This window comes from Bufo bufo, chromosome 5, assembly GCF_905171765.1.
Source record: "Bufo bufo chromosome 5, aBufBuf1.1, whole genome shotgun sequence".
Taxonomy (NCBI): Eukaryota; Metazoa; Chordata; class Amphibia; order Anura; family Bufonidae; genus Bufo; species Bufo bufo.
The window spans coordinates 520,310,286-520,336,840 of record NC_053393.1 but is presented as its reverse complement, the minus strand read 5'-3'; the positions used below and the strand labels follow the sequence as shown (position 1 = coordinate 520,336,840).

The 26,555-nt window shown below is 47.9% G+C and overlaps 1 protein-coding gene across 2 annotated transcripts in view; it reads right to left on the bottom strand.

Annotated features, from left to right (window-relative positions):
* Positions 1–26,555, bottom strand: part of OLAH (oleoyl-ACP hydrolase) — a 44,447-nt gene that overhangs the window by 11,849 nt on the left and 6,043 nt on the right. For both annotated transcript variants that reach the window (XM_040434545.1, XM_040434546.1), the window contains exon 2: positions 21,506–21,636. In XM_040434545.1, the coding sequence (XP_040290479.1) occupies positions 21,506–21,636 (131 nt within the window). The remainder of the gene's footprint in view (positions 1–21,505; positions 21,637–26,555) is intronic.

The window sequence follows — 26,555 nt, the reverse complement described above, 5'->3', positions numbered from 1 at the left end:
AACGAGTTACCGTTTTAGGCCCCGTTCACATGGTGGAAATCCACCATGTATCCTGCAGCACAGACCCTTCAGGTTTCTACCACGCGATTTCATGCTCACGGTTCAGCCTCATTTAATGAAATTAAACCACGAACGGTCACATGCCGCGTTTGAATGAATGGTAGCATGGCACCCCACTGAAAAAATGGGATGTCGATTCCGAGTGGCCACTAGTCAGCTTTTTGACGGTGGACCCGCTCGTTGTTCAGCCTCAATAAATAAAATTAAACTGTGAATGAACACCCGCCGCAGTTTCCAGAGCCGTCTCTGCGGACATCTTGCCGTCTGTTCTTGGCGTGGTTGTGTAAATAAACCGCGGTCGCATGAAGGACAGCTTGGCCTCCCATTGAAAACCATGAAAGGCGGATTCCATGTGATAACCGGGCGGCTTTTTGACACAGAGTCAGTACTAATATCTGCCTGCAAGAAAGCGAGTGTGAACGGGTCCTAAATCTGCAGAGCATGACACGCGTATGATATAGGTGCTAATTGTGCTGAATTTGCAGGGACTGTCCCTAATTTTCAGTGACAATCCCAGCAAGTTTAGGCTGCCCTGAGCTGAAAAGCGGGTGGGGCTATGGTAACTCCGGCCCATAAGTGGGCATTCCCTGACAGGTTTGGGCGTTCCCAGGGTAGGGCTTAAATGCCCCGAATTTAATGACTATGGTATTAGCACCGATTTTAGTCACAACCTAAGTTGCTTTTCTGCATTTTAAACATGGCAGACCCCAGAGCAGGAGGGTGGGAGGCAACAACAGGTACGCTTCTAGTGCGGCGCTTGGTTCTGTTTTATCACAGACAGCCGTTTCATATGGAGCCTTTGCAAACAGCCAGACATTTGCCCTGCAGGCCAGACCAGAGAAGTGGACCCCATCCATGACACACATATGCTCTAAGAAGGGGTGTGGATAGTTTAACCCTTTTAAAGGGCATCTGTCAGCAGTTTTGTACCTATGAAACTGGCTGACCGGTTACATGTGCGCTTGGAAGCTGAAGACATCTGTGTTGGTCCCATGTTCCTATGTGCCCGCATTGCTGGAAAAAAAAGTTTTAATATATGCAAATGGGCTTCTAGGAGCAACGGGGGCGTTGCCGTTACACCTAGAGGCTCTGCTCTCTCTGCAACTGCCGTGCCCTCTGCACTTTGATTGACAAGTCCAGGTGTGATGATGTTTTCATATGAACATGGGACCAACACAGTTGTCTTCAGCTGCCAAGCGCACATGTAACAGGTCAGCCAGTGTCATAGGTACAAATCTGCTGACAGATGCAGTTTAACGGATTGGAAAAATCATGGCTGCTGTCTACAAAAAACAGCTCCACACCGGTCCATGGGTTGTGTCTAATATAGCAGCTCAGCTTCATTTAAGTGAATGCGGCTTAGCTGCAATACCGAACACAACCTGGGTGCAGATGAGGCGCTGTTTCTGAAAGCAGCCATGTTTTTCTAATCATGCACAACCCTTTACGTTTTTGCTTAAAAGGAGTTCTGTTTCGGCAATCCCTTTGCGTTAGAAGGGTCCCCAGATAATAAGTTGGCATTTAAGCCCTACCCTGGGAACGCCCAAACCTGTCAGGGAATGCCCACTTATGGGCAGGACAAGCTGTCCCACAGAGCTGGAATTCGTCAGCAAGTGTTCAGTTAAGCGCTGCAGAAGGAGTAATGAACCTTTGTTAAGCGTCCATTATACTCTTTGTAGCCGCTCTGTAGTCTGGTGGAAACATAAGGGTTTTGTATTGGGGCCCCCATCTAGCAATTCACAACTAACCTGCCAAACCGTGCAGCTGCAAAGTTTTCTCTAAGACTTAAAGGGATTGTGCAGGGGGTTTATAACAGTGCCTTATCCACGGACCCCCGCCGATCAGCCATGTGAAGAGGAGGTGGCGTTCATTAAAGGGGTTATCCAGTAATATATATAATGTCATCATTATCACATTGGAAGGGGTCCAAGTCCCATCAGCTGTTTGGGGAGCCACTGCGCTCTCCAGAGCTCTGGTGAGCACATCCGGCTACGGCAGCTTTCCAAGCACAGCACCGTCCATTGTATAGTGGCAGTGCTTGGTATTGCAGCTCAGGCCCATTGACTTGAATGAGGCAGAGCTGCAACTAGGCCATGTGAACGATGTATAGTGACGTCACTGGCCTAGGAAGAGGCTGCTGCGCTTAAAGAGTGCAGACCTCTAACAGCTGATTGGTCAGGGTACCAGGAGTCGGACCCCCACAGATCTGATATTCATGACTTATCCCTTCCTATAGGTCATTATTATTATTATTTATTATTAAAGCGCCATTCATTCCATAGCGCTGTACATATGATGAGCGGTGCACATACATAATACAGACAATTGCACTAATCATAAACAAGACAAGTTACAAACTGGTACAGAAGGAGAGAGGGCCCTGCCCGTGAGGGCTTACAATCTACATGGTATGGGAGAAGGACACAATAGGTGCGAGTTAAGTTGGTCATGGCGGTATAGAGGCAGCAGGGCCCCTCTATACCGACAGGTCATCAATATAAATCCCTGGATAACCCCTTTAACTATTGATGTTGCATCCTTAGGACTCAGACTGGCGAGGGTCTGGCATTGGAATTACACTGTGTAGTGGCCGTGCCTGGTTACTGCAGGGGAGTGCGATAGGTTCTGGAATAAGTCTTGAATTAGTCCTTGCATTCACAAGCTGCAGCTCAAGAACCACTGCCGCTGACCCACCACTACCGCTAACCCACCACTACCGCTAACCCACCACTGCCGCTGACCCACCACTGCTGCTAGCCCACCACTTCCACTGAACCACCACTGCCGCTGACCCACCACTACCACTGACCCACCACTGCCGCTGACCCACCACTGCCGCTGACCCACCACTACCACTGACCCACCACTACCGCTAACCCACCACTGCCGCTGACCCACCACTGCTGCTAACCCACCACTGCCGCTGACCCACCACTGCTTCTAACCCACCACTGCCGCTGACCCACCACTACCACTGACCCCCCACTGCTGCTAACCCACCACTGCCGCTGACCCACCACTACCGCTGACCCACCACTGCTGCTAACCCACCACTGCCGCTGACCCACCACTACCGCTGACCCACCACTGCCGCTAACCCACCACTACCACTGACCCACCACTGCCGCTGACCCACCACTGCCGCTGACCCACCACTACCGCTAACCCACCACTGCCGCTGACCCACCACTGCTGCTAACCCACCACTGCCGCTGACCCACCACTGCCGCTGATTGACAGCTTTCTGATGAGTTCCCAGATTACAAAATATTCTGAATTATCAGGAACAATATAGATCTATAGATATTTATATACACTACACAAAAAATGAAAGAATGAAATATAAACCCGTTCACATGAACTTCTTTCTACATACACTGCATCTGTCTGTTATACTGTACTGCACTAGGAGTTTAGCACCTGCCAGTGGTGTAACTACAGGGGAAGCAGCTGCTTCAGGGCCCGAGTGTAGAGGGGGCCAGGGAGCAGTGTCTTTTCATGTACAATTCATGCCAGGCGGGGCCCCCGGTGTCACTGTATCTGAAGGGGGCCTGGCCTGACCTGAAATGTACTAGAAAAGGTGTACATAACAGTATGAAGGACCTTTACAATGCAGTAAAGATAGGCTAGAGGACCTTTGATGATGTCATTATGTCACATGATCGAAGGTCCTTTAGAGACATCAGAGGACAACAGAGAACCTGCAGCCTGTAAGTAAATAAGTGTGTATATATATGGGTGTGTATATGCATGTGTGTTTGTGTGTATATATGTGTCTATATGTTTATGTGTATGTACATATGTATTGTAGGAGGGCGCAAGGGACCGTCGTTGACGGAAGGTATGTGTCACCGAGCTTCCTGGCCTCGGTGGAGTAAGAGCTAGTTTTCATGTGTCAGCAGCAGTTGCTGTTTGACACCTTGCTATTTAGTATAGCTGTAATAGCTGATCCGGAACGGCTCTTACTGGGAGTAGTCAAAGTCAGGAAGCTGTGTGCAGCGGGTACCCCAGAAACTCTAAATCACTTGTGCCGGGTGGAAGTGGGAGACACTCCAGTGGTGGCCCTACTGTACTCAGGGAGTCTGGTGTCCCTAGTAAGGGCTCCCCTGGTAAGGTCTGCTGAGTATACTGGCCAGAAAGTCAGGGTCATGTGCATTCATGGGGACTTAAAAGACTATCCCACCGCCCTGGTGTCTCTAACCAGGGAGGCCGGCAGATGGACTTACGAAGTGGCAGTTGCCACAAACTTATACCACAAATTTATAATTGGAAGAGACTTCCCGGGTTTCCCGGAACTGTGGCCTGCTCCGAAAGTGACTGATACCCATGAGACAGGGGTAACCCCAGCAGAGTGGCCTTGCTCTGGGGAGAGGCCAAAACCCTGGGAACCCGAGGCCGAAGGGCCAGCGGTAGGGGTGACCGCCACTTTGGTGGAAGAGGGGAAGACAACCCCACTGAGTGTAATGGTGGGAGACGTGGAGGACTTGCCTGAGCTGGCAGACCTCAATGTCTCCGGGGATAATTTTGGTACTGCACAACACCGGGACCCAACCCTATTCCGAGCCTGGGAAAATGTATTAATAGTAGATTTTGAACCACAACAAGCTGGGGCAGAGTCGTTTTTCTCCCGTTTTGTGGTTCATCAGGATATGTTGTATCGGGTAAACCAGCTGCGGGATGAACCCATTGAACAGTTGGTGGTGCCCCAGGCTTATCGCAAAATCGTGTTTGAGTTAGCCCACCAACATGTTCTCGGGGGTCATCTGGGAATGCAGAAAACACAGGACTGGATACTACAACGGTTTTACTGGCCCAGTGTGTTTAGAGAGGTGGACGAATTCTTTAAGTCTTGCCCGACCTGCCAGGCAACTAGCACCCAGCACCTTCTCCGCAGTCCCTTGGTACCTCTCCCGATCATCGAGGTACCGTTTGAGTGAATCGCTATAGACCTTGTAGGCCCAGTACCGAAGTCCGCTAGAGGACACCAACACATCCTGGTCGTCCTAGATTACGCCACTTGGTACCCGGAGGCCGTGCCACTGCAACATACATCAGATAAACTCATAGCTAAGGAGCTAATGGAGATGTTCTCCCGAGTGGGGCTACCTTAAGAGGTTCTTAGCTGGAACACGGATGTGTTCTCGGACCTCCCTGGACGCACTTCCACAATTCGGCATGACATTGTCACTGAGCCTCAGGCGAAAGTCCGGCTAAAACCATACCGGGTACCCGAGGCTCGGCGACAAGCCATCTCAGAGGAAGTGCAGATGATGCTGAGGCTAGACGTCATTGAGGAGTCTAACAGTGAGTGGGCTAGTCCTATAGTGCCAATACCCACGCCGGACGGGCAGGGCCGCTGATAGAAATCATGGGGCCCCGTACAGCATACATGACGGGGCCCCCTTCAGCTCCACCCCCTGATCCCTCCTTCAGCCACACCCCTGGCCCCGCCCTTGGCCCCTCCCCAGACGCCGCCTTGAAACAACATGCAGATTTGTCTACAAGTGATATTTATTTTTCTCCAGCCAGTTATAAGTTTTATTATCCAAAATAAATACTGTTTTCAGATGAGAACAGACCTCTTTAATATCAATATGTAATAAAAAAACATTAATGAATAAATGAAGTGGTATTTTGAAAAAATTAGGAAGATTAAACAAATGATAAAGGTGGAAAAAAAACAACAAGCCAGGTCTCGTTAAAGATAGTTTACTGTAGACAACTCAACTACAGTGGGGTAGCCAGGCCTGAAATAATAATTAGAGTGAGCCTGCAGACAGTAGATCTTGACCCCCCCCCCCCAAACAAGACATTCATACCTGTTATCCTGATTCCTGGCCCCAGGACAGAGTCACTCCTCCTTCACTGTAGATAGACTGTAGTAGTAGCGCTGGCTGCTGTGCTGTCTGCCTCCCTGGATTCCTGGATTCGCTGCCCGGAGTGTCACAAAATTTTTTATTTTTTTTCCTTTCTTCACTGCCAGTGGTGCTTTTCCTTCTCTCACTCTCTTCCCTGGCGCCGCGGAGGGAGAAGAATCACTCCGCGGCGCCAGGGAAGGACAAGCTGGCCGGGACTTGATTCTGAGCAGACTGAGCAGAGCAGAGGAGCGGGCGCGGGAGAGAGAACAGAGAAGAGAAGAGATACTCTTCCGCGCCCGAAACAGAGGAAATAGTCCCTACCTGCTGCCGCATACAAACGGAGCAAGCAGGCAGGTACTGAGCGGCGATTTAAAAAAAAAAAAAAAACGTAGAAAGCAGGGGGGGGGGGGGGGGGGTACGACGGGGTTTGACTATAGGGCTGGGGGGGTTTTTTTTTTTTTTTTTTTTTTAAACATTAATTGGTTATGTCGAGGCTGCCCGGGCCCCCCTGCCAGCCGGGCCCGGTACAACTGGGCCAGCTGTACTGGCCTATCAGCGGCCCTGCGGACGGGTATTCTATCTTTTAATGGGACAACACTGAAGATCTGACACTTTGATCCGATGTAAAGTAGTCAATGTACGGGTTGTATAATAGTGTAAATTTGGTGTGGCCTCAAAATTACTCAACACACAGCCATTAATGTCTAAACCGCTGGCAACAAAAGTGAGTACGCCCCTAAGTGAAAATGACCAAATTGTGCCCAAAGTGTCAATATTTTGTGTGGCCACCATTATTTTCCAGCAGTGTCTTAACTCTCTTGGGCATGGAGTTCACTAGAGCTTCACAGGTCACCACTGGAATCCTCTTCCACTCCTCCATGACCACATCACCTGGTGGATGTTAGAGACCTTGTGCTCCTCCACCTTCCATCTGAGGATGCCCTACAGATGCTCAATGGTGTTTAGGTCTGGAGAAATGCTTGGCCAGTCCAGCACCTTTACCCTCAGTTTCTTTAACAAGGCAGAGGTCTTCTTGGAGGTGTGTTTGGGGTCGTTATCATGTTGGAATACTGCCCTGCGGCCCAGTTTCCGGACGGGATCATGCTCTGCTTCAGTATGTCACAGTACATGTTGGAATTCATGGTTCCCTCAATGAACTGTAGCTCCCCACAGCCGGCAGCACTCATGAAGCCCCAAACCATGACACTCCACCACCATGCCTGACTGTAGGCAGGACACACTTGTCCTTGTGCTCCTCACCTGGTTGCCACCACACACTCCTGACACCATCTGAACCAAATAGGTTTATCGTGGTCTGGTTCCAGTAGTCCATGTCCTTAGTCTGCTTGACTTCAGCAAACTGTTTGCAGGCTTTCTTACTGTATGCATCATCTTTAGGCCTCCTGCACACGACCGTAGGTGTTCCGTTGCCGTACTGCGGACGGCATTTGAGGATCCGCAATACACGGGCACCGTTCTGTGTGCATTCCGCATCACGGATGCGGACCCATTCACTTCAATAGGTCCGCAAATCCGGAGATGCAGAATGGTGTGGAACGGAAGCACGGAACTGTACCCTACGGAGTGCTTCCGTGGGGTTTCGTCCCGTACTTCCATTCCGCAAAAAGATAGAACATGCTCTATCTTTTTGTGGAACAGCCGGATCGCGGACCCATTAAAATGAATGGATCCGCGATCCGCTGCGGCTGCCCCACGTTTGGCGTTCGTGCATTGCGGCCCGCATTTTGCGGGCCGCAGCACGGCCATGGGGCGCACACATTCGTGTGCAGGAGGCCTTAGAAGAGGCTTCCTTCTGGGATGACAACCATGCAGACCAATGTGATGCAGTGTGCGGCGTATGGTCTGAGAACTGACAGGCTGTAACTTCTGCAGCAATGCTGGCAGCACTCGTACAACCTCTGGATATGACGCTGAGCACGTGCACTCAACTTCTATGGTCGACCATGCCGAGGCCTGTTCTGAGTGGCACCTGTCCTGTTAAACCGTTGTCTGGTCTTGGCCACCGTGCTGCAGCTCAGTTTCAGGGTGCTGGCAATCTTCTTATAGCCTAGACCACTGATGGTGAACTTTTTAGAGACCGAGTGCACAAACCGCAACCCAAAACCCACTTATTTATCGCAAAATGCCAACGCGGCAATTTAACCTGAATACCAACATAGTATATCTTCCATGTACTTTATTATTTAGCTATAATAACTGCCTACATTCAGCGCACTGCCTGTGCTGTACATAGTGCGCCCTGCGCTGATGAATAGCGGAAAAAGTCTAAGGCTTATTGGTACACCATAGACTTTTTCCAGTGTGCGGGTGCCATAGGTTCGCCACCACTGGCCTCGGCCATCTTTTTTTAGATCCTCAGAGAGTTCTTTGCCATGAGGAGCCATTGTTGAATTTTCAGTGACCAGTATGAGAGTGTGAGAGCAAAAACACCAAATTTAAAGGGTTTCTGTCACCTGAAAAATGGGTATTAAGCTGCTGATGTCAGCTGAACATAACTATATTAGTGCCATCTCACTGCCTGCCGCAGTTATTGAGAAAACAAACTTTTATAATATGCTAATTACCCTCTAAGAGCAGGGGGGGGGGGGGGGGCGGTTGTTCCTGCTCCTAGAGGCTCCGTTCTCCCACCTCTGGCCACGCCCTGCTACACTAGATTGACAGGGCCAGGCAGCCTTCACCTCCTCCTGCCGACCCTGTGCGCTGGGAGATCTCGCGCCCCGCAGTGAGGAAGCTGGCAGCCGGCGAGCACCCTTCACTCACGGGATTTACACTGCAGGACAGGCCGGAGTGTAGGAGACCAACGCTGCCTGGCCCTGTCAATCTAGCAGGGCGCGGCCAGAGGTGCCTGCACCTATATAGTTATGTTCAGCTGACACTAGCACATCGGTAATGTCCAGCCAGCCTAATACCCATTTTTCAGTGACAGAAAACCTTTAACTCACCTGCTCCCCATTCACACCTGAGACTTTGTAACACTAACGAGTCACATGACACCGGGAAGGGAAAATGGCTAATTGGGCACAATTTGGCCATTTTCACTGAGGGGTGTACTCACTTTTGTTGCCAGCCGTTTAGACATTATAGCTGTGTGTTTATTTGAGGGCACACCCAATTTACACTGTTATACAGGCTGTACACTGACTACTGTACATTGTATCAAAGTGTCAGATCTTCAGTGCTGTCCCATTAAAGAAAATTAATAAAATATTTACAAAAATGTGAGGGTGACTCACTTTTTTGAGATACTGTATATACTGTATGTGTTTATCTGTGGTGTATGTGTATGTTAGTATGTGGGTGTTTGTGTATCTACTGTATGTCAACATCTGCTTAATGTGTATATAAGATATACCGTATCTGGATAGAAGTAGTGTGTGTGTATATATATATATATATATATATATATACACACACACTGCTCAAAAAAATAAGGGGAACACTTAAACAACACAATGTAACTCCAAGTCAATCACACTTGGTCCACTTAGGAAGCAACACTGAGTGACAATCAATTTCACATGCTGTTGTGCAAATGGGATAGACAAAGGTGAAATTATAGGCAATTAGCAAGACACCCCCAATTAAGGAGTGGTTTCTTCAGGTGGTGACAACAGACCACTTCTCAGTTCCTATGCTTCCTGGCTGATGTTTTGGTCACTTTTGAATGCTGGCGGTGCTTTCACTCTAGTGGTAGCATGAGACGGAGTCTACAACCCACACAAGTGGCTCAGGTAGTGCAGCTTATCCAGGATGGCACATGAATGCGAGCTGTGGCAAGAAGGTTTGCTGTGTCTGTCAGCATAGTGTCCAGAGCATGGAGGCGCTACCAGGAGACAGGCCAGTACATCAGGAGACGTGGAGGAGGCTGTAGGAGGGCAACAACCCAGCAGCAGGACCGCTACCTCCGCCTTTGTGCAATAAGGAATAGGAGGAGCACTGCCAGAGCCCTGTAAAATGACCTCCAGCAGGCCACAAATGTGCATGTGTCTGCTCACACGGTCAGAAACAGACTCCATGAGGGTGATATGAGGGCCCGACGTCCACAGGTGGGGGTTGTGCTTACAGCCCAACACCGTGCAGGACGTTTGGCATTTGCCAGAGAACACCAAGATTGGCAAATTCGCCACTGGCGCCCTGTGCTCTTCACAGATGAAAGCAGGTTCACACTGAGCACATGTGACAGACGTGACAGAGTCTTGGACGCCGTGGAGAACGTTCTGCTGCCTGCAACATCCTCCAGCATGTGGGTGGGGGGGGGGGGGGGGGGGGGGGGGGGGGGGGGGGGGGGGGGGGGGGGGGGGGTTGGGTCAGTAATGGTGTGGGGTGGCATTTCTTTGGAGGGCCGCACAGCCCTCCATGTGCTCACCCAGAGGTAGCCTGACTGCCATTAGGTACCGAGATGAGATCCTCAGACCCCTTGTGAGACCATATGCTGGTGCGGTTGGCCCTGGGTTCCTCCTAATGCAAGACAATGCTAGACCTCATGTGGCTGAGTGTGTCAGCAGTTCCTGCAAGACGAAGGCATTGATGCTATGTGACTGGCCCGCCCGTTCCCCAGACCTGAATCCAATTGAGCACATCTGGGACATCATGTCTCGCTCTATCCACCAACGTCACGTTGCACCACAGACTGTCCAGGAGTTGGCAGATGCTTTAGTCCAGGTCTGGGAGGAGATCCCTCAGGAGACCGTCCGCCACCTCATCAGGAGCATGCACAGGCGTTGTAGGGAGGTCATACAGGCACGTGGAGGCCACACACTAATGAGCCTCATTTTGACTTGTTTTAAAGGACATTACATCAAAGTTGGATCAGCGTGTAGTGTGTTTTTCCACTTTAATTTTGAGTGTGACTCCAAATCCAGATCTCCATGGGTTGAAAAATTTGATTTCCATTTTTTAATTTTTGTGTGATTTTGTTGTCAGCACATTCAACTATTTAAAGACAAAGTATTTCAGAAGAATATTTACTTAATTCAGATCTAGGATGTGTTTATTTTTTGTGTTCCCTTTATTTTTTTTGAGCAGTGAATATAGCTAGTCAAAGGCTCCATAGAGAGTGCTGAAACATTGCTGCTGGTTGGTGAATAAACGTCCACTTTTTTCACTACCTGGAGTGCTGCCTTCTTTTTGCTTCTTATCTACAACCGGGGCCTTGGTCACAGGTCCCCCAGGAGGATTTTTTTGCACCCGCATATTGTTTTTGTGTGCTGCTTCTTTTCTTTTTTCTTATATACAGTTGCAAGAAAAAGTATGTGAACCCTTTGGAATGATATGGATATCTGCACAAATTGGTCATAAAATGTGATCTGATCTTCATCCAAGTCACAACAATAGACAATCACAGTCTGCTTAAACTAATAACACCAAAGAATTAATGTTACTATGTTTTTATTGAACACACCATGTAAACAATCACAGTGCAGGTGGAAAAAGTATGTGAACCCTTGGATTTAATACTGGTTGAACTTCCTTTGGCAGCCAATAACTTCAACCAAACGTTTCCTGTAGTTGCAGATCAGACGTGCACAACGGTCAGGAGTAATTCTTGACCATTCCTCTTTAACAGAACTTTTTCAGTTCTGCAATATTCTTGGGATGTCTGGTGTGAATCGCTTTCTTGAGGTCATGCAACAGCATCTCAATCGGGTTGAGGTCAGGACTCTGACTGGGCCACTCCAGAAGGCGTATTTTCTTCTGTTTAAGCCATTCTGTTGTTGATTTACTTCTAGGCTTTGGGTCGTTGTCCTGTTGCAACACCCATCTTCTGTTGAGCTTCAGCTGGTGGACAGATGGCCTTAAGTTCTCCTGCAAAATGTCTTGATAAACTTGGGAATTCATTTTTCCTTCGATGATAGCAATCCGTCAGGCCCTGACGCAGCAAAGCAGCCCCAAACCATGATGCCCCCAACATCATACTTCACAGTTGGGATGAGGTTTTGATGTTGGTGAGCTGTGCCTCTTTTTCTCCACACATAGTGTTGTGTGTTTCTTCCAAACAACTCAACTTTGGTTTCATCTGTCCACAGAATATTTTGCCAGTACTGCTGTGGAACATCCAGGTGCTCTTGTGCAAACTGTAAACATGCAGCAATGTTTTTTTTTTGGACAGTAGTGGCTTCCTCTGTGGTATCCTCCCATGAAATCCATTCTTGTTTAGTGTTTTACGTATCGAGATTCGCTAACAGGGATGTTAGCATATGCCATGAGACTGTTGTAAGTCTTTAGCTGACACTCTAGGATTCTTCTTCACCTCATTGAGCAGTCTGTGCTGTGCTCATGCAGTCATCTTTACAGTACGGCCACTCCTAGGGAGAGTAGCAGCAGTGCTGAACTTTCTTAATTTATAGACAATTTGTCTTACCCTTTGACTTATGAACAGCAAGGCTTTTGGAGATACTTTTATAACCCTTTCCAGCTTTATGCAAGTCAACAATTCTTAATCGTGGGTCTTCTGGGAGCTCTTTTGTGCGAGGCCTCATTCACATCAGGCAATGCTTCTTGTGAAAAGCAAACCCAGAACTGGTGTGTGTTTTTTTATAGGGCAGGGCAGCTGTAACCAACACCTCCAATCTTATCTCATTGATTGGACCTCAGTTGGCTGACACCTCACCTCAATTAGCCTCTTGGAGATGTCATTAGTCTAGGGGTTCACATACTTTTTCCACCTGCACTGTGAATGTTTCATGGTGTGTTCAATAAAAACATGGTAACATTTAATTCTTTGTGTGTTATTAGTTTAAGCAGACTGTGATTGTCTATTGTTGTGACTTAGATGAAGATCAGATCACATTTTATGACCAATTTGTGCAGAAATCCATATAATTCCAAAGGGTTCAACATACTTTTTCTTGCAACTGTATATATATATATATATATATATATATGAGAGAGAATTAGGGTAGGTCATCAATATCAGAGGGGGGGGGGGGGGCTGTAGAAAATTTGCTGTGGGGGCCCAGTCAGTTCTAGCTACGCCCCTGGCAGCTGCCCATTTATCTGCCTCCATAGTTCTAAAATGTACTAATACAGAATATAGCACACGCTTAATTATAATTAAAGGGGTTCTGCAGTTTGTTTTAGCTGATGACCTATCCTCTGGATAGATCATCAGCATCTGATATCCGGGTGAGATCTATGAAAGGCATTTACTAAACGATTGCATTAACGGTTGGATGCCGGCACCCACATTCTCTCCTCCGGTCCATAACCTCTCGAGTGGACAAGATATTAAAGGGATCCACGGAGAACTCGAGAGTCAACTATTTTCGCGATCTTGAATTCCAAATTACCGTCCACCATGACTGGAGCGGGTGGAAAGGAAGATGGCTGTAAAGATTCCACATATTTTTTCAACAAAGACCTATGGTACACTTTATGAATTTTCAGGGCGTGAGGAAGCTCAAGACGAAAAGCTACAGGATTAATAATGGCAGTGATTTTTTATGGACCAATAAATCTTGGACCCAACTTCCAAGAAGGTACCTTCAACTTAATGTTTCTTGTGGACAGCTACACAGAATCACCCACACTTAGGTCCGGACCAGTCATACGTTTCTGTCAGCCACACTTTTATATTTTGTTGCCCATATTTTTCTTGTTGCCCATAAGTTATTTTGAATTTTTCGCCATATCGATGACAATGATGACGAAAATCGTCTTCCGCAGGGATACCAGAAAGTATTAGAACCAGAAAATGTGCCAAATTGCGGGTGAAACCCATAGGCCCCAAAAAACTGCGACTCACCAGTGGACTCTGTCTACGATTGTTTATGGCAAAACTCTTCCAAAGACAAAAACGAAGACCACTCTCCTGGTTCTCAGAGACAAAACATCTCCAGACTCTGATTAGTGCGCCGTCTGTCCGTTCGACTGAGGGATGGAAAAGCCGAAGAAAAGGACAGTTGTACCCACAGTCGAGTACAGAACGCTCTCCAGAATCTGGAAACAAACTGAGTCCACAATCTGAAACCACATCAGAGGGAATGCCATGGAGTTTCACAATGTTGTCAACAAATACCTGTTGCAAGGGTTTTAGCATTAGGTAGACCTGGTACTGCAATAAAATGTACCATTTTACTAAAGCGAACAAACTACCACCAGATAGTCCATGGTCTGGACGGAATGGGTAATGGAAGTAAAGATCCAGAAGGTCGAGTATGTGTCACCTTGGCACATGCACAGGTAGTACAGGCTGACACATTGTCCTTTACACACTTACGCCACCCGGCCACCAGAATCTACGAGATATGAGGTTGGCAGTGGACCTACTCCCAGGATTGTCCTGTCCTGAACAGTACAATGATGTTCCTCCAACACCTTGAGACGCAATTCCGGGTGGCACAAATAGTTTTCCAGAGGGAACGAGACGGTACGACTCCCTGCGCCTCTAACACCTTCACCCTCAAGGTCAGGGTAGAGGGCGGATATCACCACCCCTTAGACTATATGGGACCTTGGGTTTTCAAATCACCACCTCCAGGGGGAAAACTACATGACAAGGGCGACCGCCTTGGACCCAATCTTAATCCCTGGACGATGGTGACAGTGAAATTGAATCTGTTGAAAAACGGGGCCCATCTGGCTTGTCTTGGGTTCAGTCGTTTCGGCCGACTCCAGATAAGGCCAGATTTTTGTGATCAGTGAAATCCGTGATCGAATGATCCGCCCCCATCCAAACCAATGACGCAATCCTCAAAAGCAATTTATGGCCAGCATCTCTCTGTTAAACCACATCATAATTTTTCTCAGCGGGGATAGTTTTTTAAAAAAAAAAATGCACATCGTCGCCATTTACCAGGTGACAAAACTGCTCCTACCCCCACCTCGGATGCGTCCACAATAAACGGTTGTGAACATCTGGCTGCACCAATATGGGAGCAGAAGAGAAGCATTCCTTAATCGCCTGAAAAGGCTTGCAACGCCGAATCAGACCACACAGAGACATCCGTCCCTTTCTTAGTCATTTCCGTTTAAGGGTCTTTTTTTTTTTCTATTGTCGAATAAATTTTATTACATTTGCGGTAATAGTTGGTGAATCTAAAAACCGCATAAGAGCTTTCAGATTTTCGGGTCGATCCCAGTCCAATACGACACAGACTTTCTCAGGATCCATTCGAAAACCCGAAGATGAACAGCAGGTAGCCCAAGAACTGCACCTCGTGTACTGAAAAAACACACTTCTCTAATTTTGCGAACCAATTTATTAATCCCTTAGGATCTGTAACACCTGTCTAACGTGATCCTGATGTGTTTCATGTCGGAGAATAAATAAGAATGTCATCCAAATATACGATCACAAACCTCCCCACCAGGTGATGAAAGATGTCATTCCCAAAATGTTGGGAAGACCGCCGGGGGATTGGTCAACCAGAAAGGCATGACCAGGTTCTCAAAGTGCCCCCTCAGGAGTATTAAAGGGTTTCTGTCACCAGATTTAACCCTATTAAGCTAGCTGACATTAGCGATGTGCTAAAGTCAGCTAAACCAAACTAGCCTATTCCTACTTTTATCTATGCCCCCGTTATGCCAGAAATCTAACTTTTATAATATGCTAATTATCATCTAGGAGCGGGGGGGGCGCTGTTCCTCCTCCTAGAGGCTCCGTTCTCCCACCTTTGTCGCCTGTCCTTATTGACAGGGCCAGGCAGCGCTCGCATCTGTCTGCCAGCCCTGTGCTCTGGTGAAATCTTGCGCCGTTCAGCGCTTGCCTTTAAAAGCTGTCTTCCATTCATCCCCTTCCTTGATCCTAACCAGATTATATGCCCCCCTTAAAGAGGACCTTTCATCGGTCCAAACATTGTAAGATAATTATTAGGCTGTGTAGAGCGGCGCCCCGGGATCGCTGTCCAATCGCAGCGCAGAGGGAGAAAAAAAAACACTGCTGAGGTGGCGCTAGAGTCAAAAACTTTGGGAATTAAGGTATTTATCGACACCCCCGGGGGCCGGGTGAACCTGATTGATGCTCAGTTTGTCCGCATGCACGGGTTTATCACCGAGTACATAAAAAAAAAGGTTTTTAGTCTCCTGGCTGTGAGCTCTGCGCTGCGATTGAACAGCGCTACAGCCAGGGAAAGGGACTGCCCAGGGAGAAACAGGGCAGACTCCGCTTAGTATAACCAATTTCAGCAAAAAATACTGGGGGACATAACGGGAGAACGGAGCGGCGCCCCGGAATAATAGTAAGTGCAGAGATCCCGGGGCGCCGCTCTACACAGCCTGATAATTATCTTACAATCTATATAAAAATAAGACGGGATGTCCAGCTTCCAAAAAAGACGTTGTTCTTTATTCCAAAAATGACACAGGATAAAAACAATCCAACACGGCAAGCAGGTCTACATGTTTCGGATGCTCTAATACTGATCCGTATTCATGACACATCGGTGCTGAATGGCTAACATTCTTAAATAGCTGAACTTTCCTAGCGGCTCGCAGATGGTTTGGATTGGCAGGAGTGAACACACTGATTGGGTTCTGCCTACTGTCCAAATGCCATGTGAGTATAGGGGCAAGGGTACACATAGAAATAAAAAGTTGGATGTGTCAAAAAAACACATGAACTGTTTTAAAAGTATATCTGAGCAAAGATCAGTAATGCAGGATTAGATCATGTTTGCGATTTAACCCTGCTGGGACTCGGGAACCCATACGAAAGATCCAATAGGACTCCCTGTTAAGGAGCTTTCGCTTGTAGTCACCACCTCTAGCAGGAGGATTAACCCTTTCTAGGGCCTGAACTTGAAGGCCTGCGGTATCTCCATGGTGAGAAACCGCGAAATGTAAACTGGCCGCTGAAACATTTCTTACTCTGCTATATAGGATGTCTGAAAGGCGTTTACAGATTCTGACTTTTAAGCTATTGGTTGTGCGTCCAATATATTGCAGACTGCAAATAGAGCAGGTAATGCCGTACACCACATGGTTCGTGTTGCAATCTGTTGTGAGTGGCTGTTGAAACAACTGCTGAACCTGTTTTAATGTAATGGCAGCACGTACAGATGCGGTGGCCGCATTTAAATGTGCCTTTGTGTCTCAGCCAAGCACTTTTTTCTTTTTTGCTGATATCACTGTCAGTGAAAAGACTTGGGCTGATTTTTTGCGCAATAGTCGGTGCGCGACGTGCAATGCATCGGACACCTGCTGAGCTGATGTCAGACCACTGTTCATCACAATTTAGAACAGGTAAGTGTTTTCTAACTATGGCGCAAATTTGTGAAAATATTGGTGACGAAACAGGGAACATTCTTTGCGGCTGCATTAGATTGTCTGTTTATACACGATGATAGGTCGGGTTGTGCTCTGTCCGGAAAAACAAGCCTGTCTCTGGGTCTGTTCAATACATTGGCCCTTGCTCGATCTAGGGTCCAAGGGGGGTACCTGCGCTCCGCAAGTCTCATGGCCACTGTTTCCATCTCCATTTTTGATTTGTCATCTTTAGAACAATTTCTTTTGGCCCGAATAAATTCCCCTTTAGGGATATTGCGGACCACATTTGGAGGATGGCATGATGTGGCCATGAGAGTTGTATTGCCTGACATGTCCTTGCGATAGGTACTGGAGTGGACCGAATGAGTCGCAGAGTCACCCTCCAAGGAGAGATCAAGAAAGGCAATGGTGGTAATGTCATGTAAAATAGTAAATTTTAAACAGCAATGATTATTGTTGAGAAAAATCCCAAAAGATGGCACGGCCGCAGAATCGCCCGACCACACAAACAGCAGGTCGTCAATATAGCGGCCGTACCATCTCGGGGAGCCGCTCCAAGGGTTGTCTGCTGAAAATAAAAAATGACATTCCCACCATGCCATGTAGATATTTGCCATGGAGGGCCAATGTATTGAACAGACCCAGAGACAGGCTTGTTTTTCCGGACAGAGCACAACCCGAAATATCATCGTGTATAAACAGACAATCTAATGACAAAAAATGTTCCCTGTTTCGTCACCAACTACAGTTTAGAATTTTCACAAATTTGCGCCATAGTTAGAAAACACTTACCTGTTCTAAATTGTGATGAACAGTGGTCTGACATCAGCTCAGCAGGTGTCAGATGCATTGCACGTCGCGCACCGACTATTGCGCAAAAAATCAGCCCAAGTCTTTTCACTGACAGTGATACCAGCAAAAAAGAAAAAAGCGCTTGGTTGAGACACAAAGGCACATTTAAATGCGGCCACCGCATCTGTACGTGCTGCCATTACATTAAAACAGGTTCAGCAGTTGTTTCAACAGCCACTCACAACAGATTGCAACACGAACCATGTGGTGTACGGCATTACCTGCTCTATATGTAGTCTGCAATATATTGGATGCACAACCAATAGCTTAAAAGTTAGAATCTGTAAACGCCTTTCAGACATCCCATATAGCAGAGTAAGAGATGTTTCAGCAGCCAGTTTACATTTCGCGGTTTCTCACCATGGAGATACCGCGGGCCTTCAAGTTCAGGCCCTAGAAAGGGTTAATCCATGGGTTCCCGAGTCCCAGCAGGGTTAAATCGCAAACATGATCTAATCCTGCATTACTGATCTTTGCTCAGATATACTTTTAAAACAGTTTATGTGTTTTTTTGACACATCCAACTTTTTATTTCTATGTGTATCCTTGCCCCTATACTCACATGGCATCTGGACAGTAGGCGGAACCCAATCAGTGTGTTCACTCCTGCCAATCCAAACCATCTGCGAGTGCTAGGAAGTTCAGCTATTTAAGTATGTAGCCATTCAGCAACCAATGTGTCATAAATAAGGATCAGCATTAGAGCATCCGAAACATGTAGACCTGCTTGCCGTGTTGGATTGTTTTTATCCTGTTTCATTTTTGGAATAAAGAACAATGTCTTTTTTGGAAGCTGGACATCCCGTCTTATTTTCATATAGTTTGCAACTGGTGCCCTTTCCAAGCACAGTCCGTGCTTCCATCGCAAGACTGACTAGGTGAGCGCCGCCTACGGAACTTTTATGCTTTTGTGCAATTATCTTACAATGTTTGGACCGATGAAAGGTCTTCTTTAAGTCCAACTTGGAGAACACCTTGGCACCAATAATCTGGTTAAACAAATCGGGAATCAAAGGAAGAGGGTAAGAATCACGGACAGTAATCTGATTAAGTTCACAAAAATCCAGACATGGCCGAAGACCTCCATCTTTTTACAAAAAAGAACCCTGCAGCCACTGGAGACTTGGAAGGTCTTATGTGCCCTTTCTTCAAACTCTCAGCAATATACTCTCTCATGGCCTGCCTTTCATGTCCAGAAAGATTATACAACCTAGATTTAGGCAATTTAGTTTCTCTTTTTGCCGCTGAATGCTTGGACATATATTGACAAAATGTCCCCTTTGACTGCAGAAAAAACATACTCCCTGCTCCCGGAGTTGCTCCCCCTAATTGCATGGGTTCATCCCCAGGTATAAGTTTAGGAGTCACTCCACCCAAACAGTCAAAGGAATACGGTACGTTATGTAATAGAACGTCCTGAGAAAGTAGGCCCTTAGATCTCTCTCTCAGGCGTCTATCAATACATACAGCCAAAGACATAGCGGCTTCCAAAGACTCAGGATTCTCAGGAAAGGCCAAAGCGTCCTTCAGCCTCTCAGATAATTTCTGACAAAACTGGCTACGGAGAGCTGGATCATTCCACTCAGTATCTCAGTAGAATGCTCTCCCTGACACAGGCCGCGTAATTTAGTCTCAGCCAGGGAGGTTCGGTCCGGGTCAAAATAGATGAGACCTAAAGCTCCGAAAAATGCATCTACTGATCGGAGAGACTGTGATCCGGTTGGCAGAGAAAAAGTCCAAGACTGGGCGTCCCCTTTAAGCAATGAAATAATCACACCCACTCTCTGTCTCTCGTCCCCAGATGAGTGTGGACACAGCTTAAAGTACCATTTGCACGCTTCCCTGAACCGAATAAAATTATCACTCCCCCCGAGAATCTATCCGGGAGAGCAACTTTAGGTTCAGGACAGGTCAGGTAACCACTACTAGGATCAGCCAACAGTGGTCTCTGCATCTGTGAGAAGGTCGTGCGGAGGTTAGCTACCACCAGAGACAGCGCCTGTAGCTGTCCGGTCAGTGCAGCGATAACATCCATGGCTGAACTGATACAGACAACAAAATGACGGTTATTTGGCGGTTTATAATGTCACGATCAGTAAGGGGGGGGAAACTCCACACTAAACACAGGAGGGAAGGGGAACTAACTGGGCCTGGAAACTAGGGAAGGAACAGGTCACCTCCTAGACAACCCTTATCCGGGCCTTAACTACCTATCAATATGAATAGACCTTGAAGGTAGGAATATTCATATGCTGGATACCTAGGCCCTAATATCCCTTCAAGGCCGTGGAATGAGGTTACGACCAGAGACAACCCATTCCTCCCCAGATGGACGAAGGGAAGTCTCTGTCTCAGGCCCAGATACAAACAACAGGGAATATAACAAACACAAAACAATAAGAAAAGACAAGACTTAGCTGAAAGTAGAAAACTGACAACTCCAGAGGCACCACAGAGTACAACTGACCAGCTAGTTAGAAGGCAGGAAGAACATCTATAAACCGCACCTCCAAGAGTGAGAAGCCGCTACTTATGGGAAAGGTAAATTACCAACAAGCAACACCTGAAGCAAGGGGTGTGGCATTCACTAAAACACAGACACACTGACCACCAATGAATTTAATACTGGGGAGGGAGGGAGGGGGGGCCGCACTGGCCACCAATGAATTTAAAACTGGGGAGGGAGGGGGGTCTGGCCCCTGCTGCCTGGCAGCACCTGATCTCTTACAGGGGTGCGGCACCTGAGGGGTTAATTGTGCGGATCACAGCCCCTGTAAGAGATCGGGTGCTGCCAGGCAGCAGGGGGCAGTCATGTACACAGTTCTTAGTATATTCTAACTTGAAGCGTCCCCATCACTATACTGTCGGATCTGAGTTTTCACGCTCTAACTCAAATCCGATAGTATATTCTAACATAGAGGCGTTCCCATGGTGATGGGGATGCTTCAAGTTAAAATATACCATCGGATTGGAGAAAACTCTGATCCGATGGTATATTAATAGGGACTCCTGACTTTACATTGAAAGTCAATGGGGGACGGATCCGTTTGCAATTGCACCATATTGCAAGCTGCGTTTTGGTGTCCGCCTCCAGAGCGGAATGGAGGCAGAACGGAGCCAAACTGATGCATTCTGAACGGATCCTTATCTATTCAGAATGCATTGGGGATGAACGGATCAGTTCGGGGCCGCTTGTGAGAGCCCTCAAACGGATCTCACAAGTGGAAACCCAAACGCAAGTGTGAAAGTAGCTAACCCACGAGTTGCCAGTCTCTCCGATCTCCTGGTACCTGCTACGTGAACGTCCGTGACACTGTAGCCTGGACAACCCCTTTAACAGCAGACACTAAACAAGAGATGTCAGGTCTAAAGCCTGCAGAATTGTGAATGCAGCTCTGCAGTAGAACACGATCAGTACAAGATATGTAATGTAAGGTATGTGCATAGTGATTTAGATATATATGTATGTTTATTCTATGTAAAATAGTTGTATAATGTGCCATACAAACCTTCAATGGACTCGTCCAGCAAGCGCCCCCACTGTGCATAAAACAGCGATCCTCCTCCAGCCCAGGGGAAGCAGAATAATCGGGTTACGGCATTCGGTCGTTTATAGAAGCAGTTCACCAGCTTATCCATCCTTAAAAAAAAACATAAAAACAGAGAGTGCGGATGAAGTTACGTTGCTGTCTCACGCGGCTCGTGAATACAGCAAACATTTTAGTAGTGTCAGACTTTTAAGCAATAGTGCAAGCTGGTTTAAGACTTTCCCATTGGGAACAACTACAGAAGCGCCAGGAGGGAGCGCAGCTCTGATGGACATAATACAGGGACTATGTACAGAACAGTAATAGCTGAGGCTCATCCAGTCACATTTAAGGGGTTATCCCACGAAAACATTGCATAATGTATTGCTGGGACCCCCATGATAATCTGTAGAATAGGGTCTTAGAAGAGTTTGAATGGAGCAGTGGTCACGTATGCTCACTGAGTCTAGGAGTCTGCTAGAGACAGTTGGGTACAGCACCCCACTACCTCCGCCAGTCCCATAAACAATGTTAGTGACCATGCGTGACCACTGCTCCATTTAAAGGGGAGGATTGGGACCCCTATTCTAGTGATTGTGGGGTTCCCAGCGATCATATATTGATCACCTGTGGATAGGTGATGTTTTATTTCTATGGGATAACCCCATGGAGTTGGGCAGTCATTTCCAGCCCTCTCAGACTGGCAGGACCCGTGTTGGTGATCATACTTACCTAATTTTTGACACTGGGTCCTGGCTCATTCACGTAAACATCCAGTTTGACACTGCTGCAGCCAATCACTGGCCGCTGCTCCCCTTGTGTCACATGACCAAGGGGGAGCAGTGGCCAGTGGTTGGCTGCAGTGGTGTCAAATAGGAAGTGTACATGGAGGGAGCCAAGACAAGCAGCGGAGGTAAGTATGATTACCAACGCAGGTCCCACCAGTCAGAGGTCTGGAAATAGAGGCATCATGCTTAATTAATTAAAGTTTTATTCAGATGGGAAAAGAAGTCTTGCATGCAGGACTTTAATGGCCTCTATCACACGGTCCGTTTTTTGCATCAGTATTTCATCTGTATTGGTAAGGCAAAAAACAGGAGTGGGTCCAAAACAGAGATAACATGTGATGGAAATAATTGCATGTCGTCTGTGTTTTGGACATACTCCTGTGTGCTAATCACTGATTGTGTTGTCAACCTCACGCCTGCACCATTGCTCCCAGTAGTGGCGCAAGTGCAAAGGCTATGCTGCTGCCGCCTGGGCAGTGCAGATAGCGACTGTGAATGCGCCACTTACATCAGGGTACACCCGGCAGTGTAGCGGTGCATGCACAGTTGCCAGCTGTGCTGAGCAAGGCAGCAGCATCAGAGCCTCTGTGCTTGGCTGCTAATGGAAGCCCCGGTTCAGTTGGCGCCCTTGAGCACTTTTACGTGTTGCATGCTGCACTTTTTAGACTTCAGAACACATTGCAGTGGTACACCTATAAGTAGCATTGAGTCACATGATGCACTCAGAAGATTATGCCCCATACAATGAGCTGAGAAGCATCTATCAAGACTAGAGATGAGCGAAATTTAAAAAAATTAGATTCGGACACTTCGCCAAAATTTGATTCAATCCGAATTAATTTGTGACGAAGCGCGTTAAAAAATCAGCTATTTCCTGGCTACAGACAGCGTGTATATCGGTGTACATCACTGTGCACTGCAGAAACCGCTGTGGTAGTGAAACAGTTACGGTGCGTCAGTATGACAGGCATCATTCTTAGAATCAGTTCACACTTCACTTATTTGGTCACTAACGGGGTCAAAAACTAACCCAATAACTAAAGTGTGAACTCAGCCTTACAGGTCAATGTTAGCATCAGGTATGAAGAACCATGCAGAGGCCCAAGATTTTACTATAGAGTGAAAGAGCATGAAGAGTCAACACAGTGGCCCAGCCACACAGCGGGGAGGTGGGGGACAACGCCAGTGGCAGTAACAGCATAAGATAGTGGCAGTAGGAGATGACAGCAGGTGTGTGGCATCAGGCGGGTGGCAGCATCCGAATAGTGGCTGAAGCAGGTGGCTTCCCAATGTTTAGGTGTGGCACCCAGAATGCCTTAGTCTCATGCATCAGGCACTGGTGCATGGAAAACCTGGCTGATCCACGCTTGATTCATCTTTACAAAAGGTCAGTCTCAACATTTTGTGTTGAAAGGCGAGTTCTCCTTGGGGTAACCATGCCCCTGCGGCACTAAACACCTGCTCTGATGCCACACTACTGGCCGGGCAGGAAAGCACGTCCAGGGCAAACTCGTCCAGTTGCGGCCACAAATCAAGTTTGGCTGCCCAGTAGTCCAGGGAATCTTGGATGTAGAGTGGCAGAGTGCAGTCCAAGTATGCCACCACCTGCTGGTTCAGGTTCTGCTCCATGTCCTGCTGCTGCTGGGTGGTTTCTTTAGTAGGCGGGTGAAGAAAAGTGCTCATTAGAGATTCCAAACTTAAGTTGCTGCTGATGGAGCTGGTACTGCACCTGCCCCCATCCCCTCCAGAAGTCATGGCAGTGGCGCTTGAGTGCAGAAGGACCCCCCCAGATCTTTGTAAGGATGGGCATTGGCGCACATAGGCAAGCAGTCAACTGACTACATAGGATAGTAGTTGAGTTTGTCCTCCCTCTCAGGAGGTGGAAAAAAGGCCTCCATTTTGGACCGGTAGCGAGGGTCTAACATGATGTAGAGCCAGTAGTCACCCCTCTGCCAAATAGTAAAAATACGGCTGTCTCTACGCAAGCAACTCAGCATGCATCTGGCAATTTGTGCAAGGGACTCAGAGGGACTCCCTTGGCCTCCATCTCCACGGCATACTGCCACGGTGTCTCAGGGTCATCTGCCGGGTCTTCCTCATCGCTCTCCAGTTCCTCTCCTGTCACTTATGCAGATAAACCACCCATTTCTGTATACATTGCTTGTGCGTAAATGTCCTTCTCCTCCACCAGTTCAGTCCCACCAGGGCTCAGGTGGCCCCATGTTTCCTGTCCCTTGGCCAGACAGATTTATCAGCATCTGCTCCAAAACGTGAAGAGTGGAATGACATCATTCATCCCATAGTCACGGTGACTGACAAATAAAGTGGCCTCCTCAAAGGGCCTGAGCAAACGGCAGGTGTCACACATGAGCTGCCACTGGCACTGTAACGTCGATGTTACACAGGGCAGTACTCCTGTCTGCCTGCATCATCAAGAAATCGTTCATGGCCCTCCTTTGCTGATATAGTCGGTCCAACTTATGGAGGGTGGAGTTCCAACGGGTGGAAATATCGCATATCAGGCGATAGGTAACGTTATTCTGCCTTTGCAGCTCAAGGTTTCCTGACCATTTTCAAGACGTCTTGCAGATGAACCGCTTTACAACCAGATTTAAAAAAACGTGCGCCATGCAGGGCGCATGGGTCAGCCCTCCTTGACGCAGCGCCGTCACAATGTTCTTCCTGTTTTCAGTGACCATGGTTGTGATCTTCAGAGGTGTGACTCTGTTTGCCCAGGCAAACTACATGCAAAACAGCGCGACACCGCCGTGCATAGGTGATATGCTGGAGGAGCACTCAGAATTGTGCCTGCAGTGGAGACTGAGGACAAGGTTGAGGATGAGGAGGCAGAGGAGGACGTTGGCAGAGGAATCACAGCTTGAGAACGCGGAGGTCGCATTGGCGTCACCTGGCCAATTTGCTGGTTTGGCTGGGCAGGAACCACATTTACCCAGTAGGCAGTAAAGGGCCTATATTGTCCTTGACCGTAGTCAAGTACACATCGTCGCTGCCGTGAACGTTACCAGACACCGACAGGCTCAAGGACTGGCCCACCTTCTGCTCAACATACATGTGCAGGGCGGGTACAGCCTTTTTGGAGAAGTAATGACGGCTTGGGACTCTCCACCTTGGCTCGGCACAAGCCAATAGTTCTCGAAATGTGCAGAGTCCATCACATGAAAAGGGAGGGACTGTAGAACCAGCAACTTGGCCAGGAGCACCCTTAGCTTCTGCGCTGTGGGATGAGTGCATGCATACTTTTGTCTTTTTGCAATGGCCTCTGTGATCGATTGCTGGCAAAATGGGTGACGAGGAGGAGCAGGAGCATCAGGACCAGTAGATGATGGGAAGGAAACACAAATCCCTTCTGCCTTGACTGCTGGAAAAGAGTTGCGGGCTGGTAGGAGATGCCTCAGGCTGTACCACAACATTAGCGCCACGGTTTTCCCAGACCACTTTATGGTGACGCTCCATGTGTTGACGCAGTGCCATGGGGCCAACATTGGCACACTGGCCGCGCTTCACCTTCTACCCACTGATTCTACACACGGCCACGGTGACATCCTTCGGCGACTTGATGAAAAATTTCCACACCGGCGAAAATGCCATTTTACCCCCACCACTGCCTTCGTGAACCCGTGCACCACTAGTTGTTTCCGGACAGGTAGGCTCCTGAGTAGCAGACGGTCTACTCTGGGCAGATTTGGCCCCAGATCTCATACTGCTTCCGCCCTGCTGACTCATGGCCACACTTGTTGGCTCAGCAACTGTCTCAAGCGCAAGCTGCCACTCTCATCCCCTGAAGCCCCCTCTTCACCCGGCTCCCACGTGCGATCAGCTACATCATCATCCTCTACTGTCTTCACGTCACTGATGTCACCCTCCCCAGTCTCATGGCCGAGTGTCTGACCGCTCGCAACACCTGCTCCCATACCACTCTTATTGTCGCTACTTGCCCGCCTGCAGGAGGAAGCAGCGGATCTCTCCTCCACATCTTGGCTGCACAACTTTCTGGGCTCCATTCTCGGTGTTGATGCGGGTCCCGCACATATCAGACAATGGGGGCCTATCCTAGTGATATGCCCTCATTGTCTGTGATGGGGAAAACCCCTTTAATGGAATTACTTATGTAAAAAAACTATGTGGACACCCTAAAATCAGTATCAGGCCGCAATTTCACCCCAATTACAGAATCAAGGATTAATGGAATTACTTATATAAAAAACAAATGTGAACAACCTAAA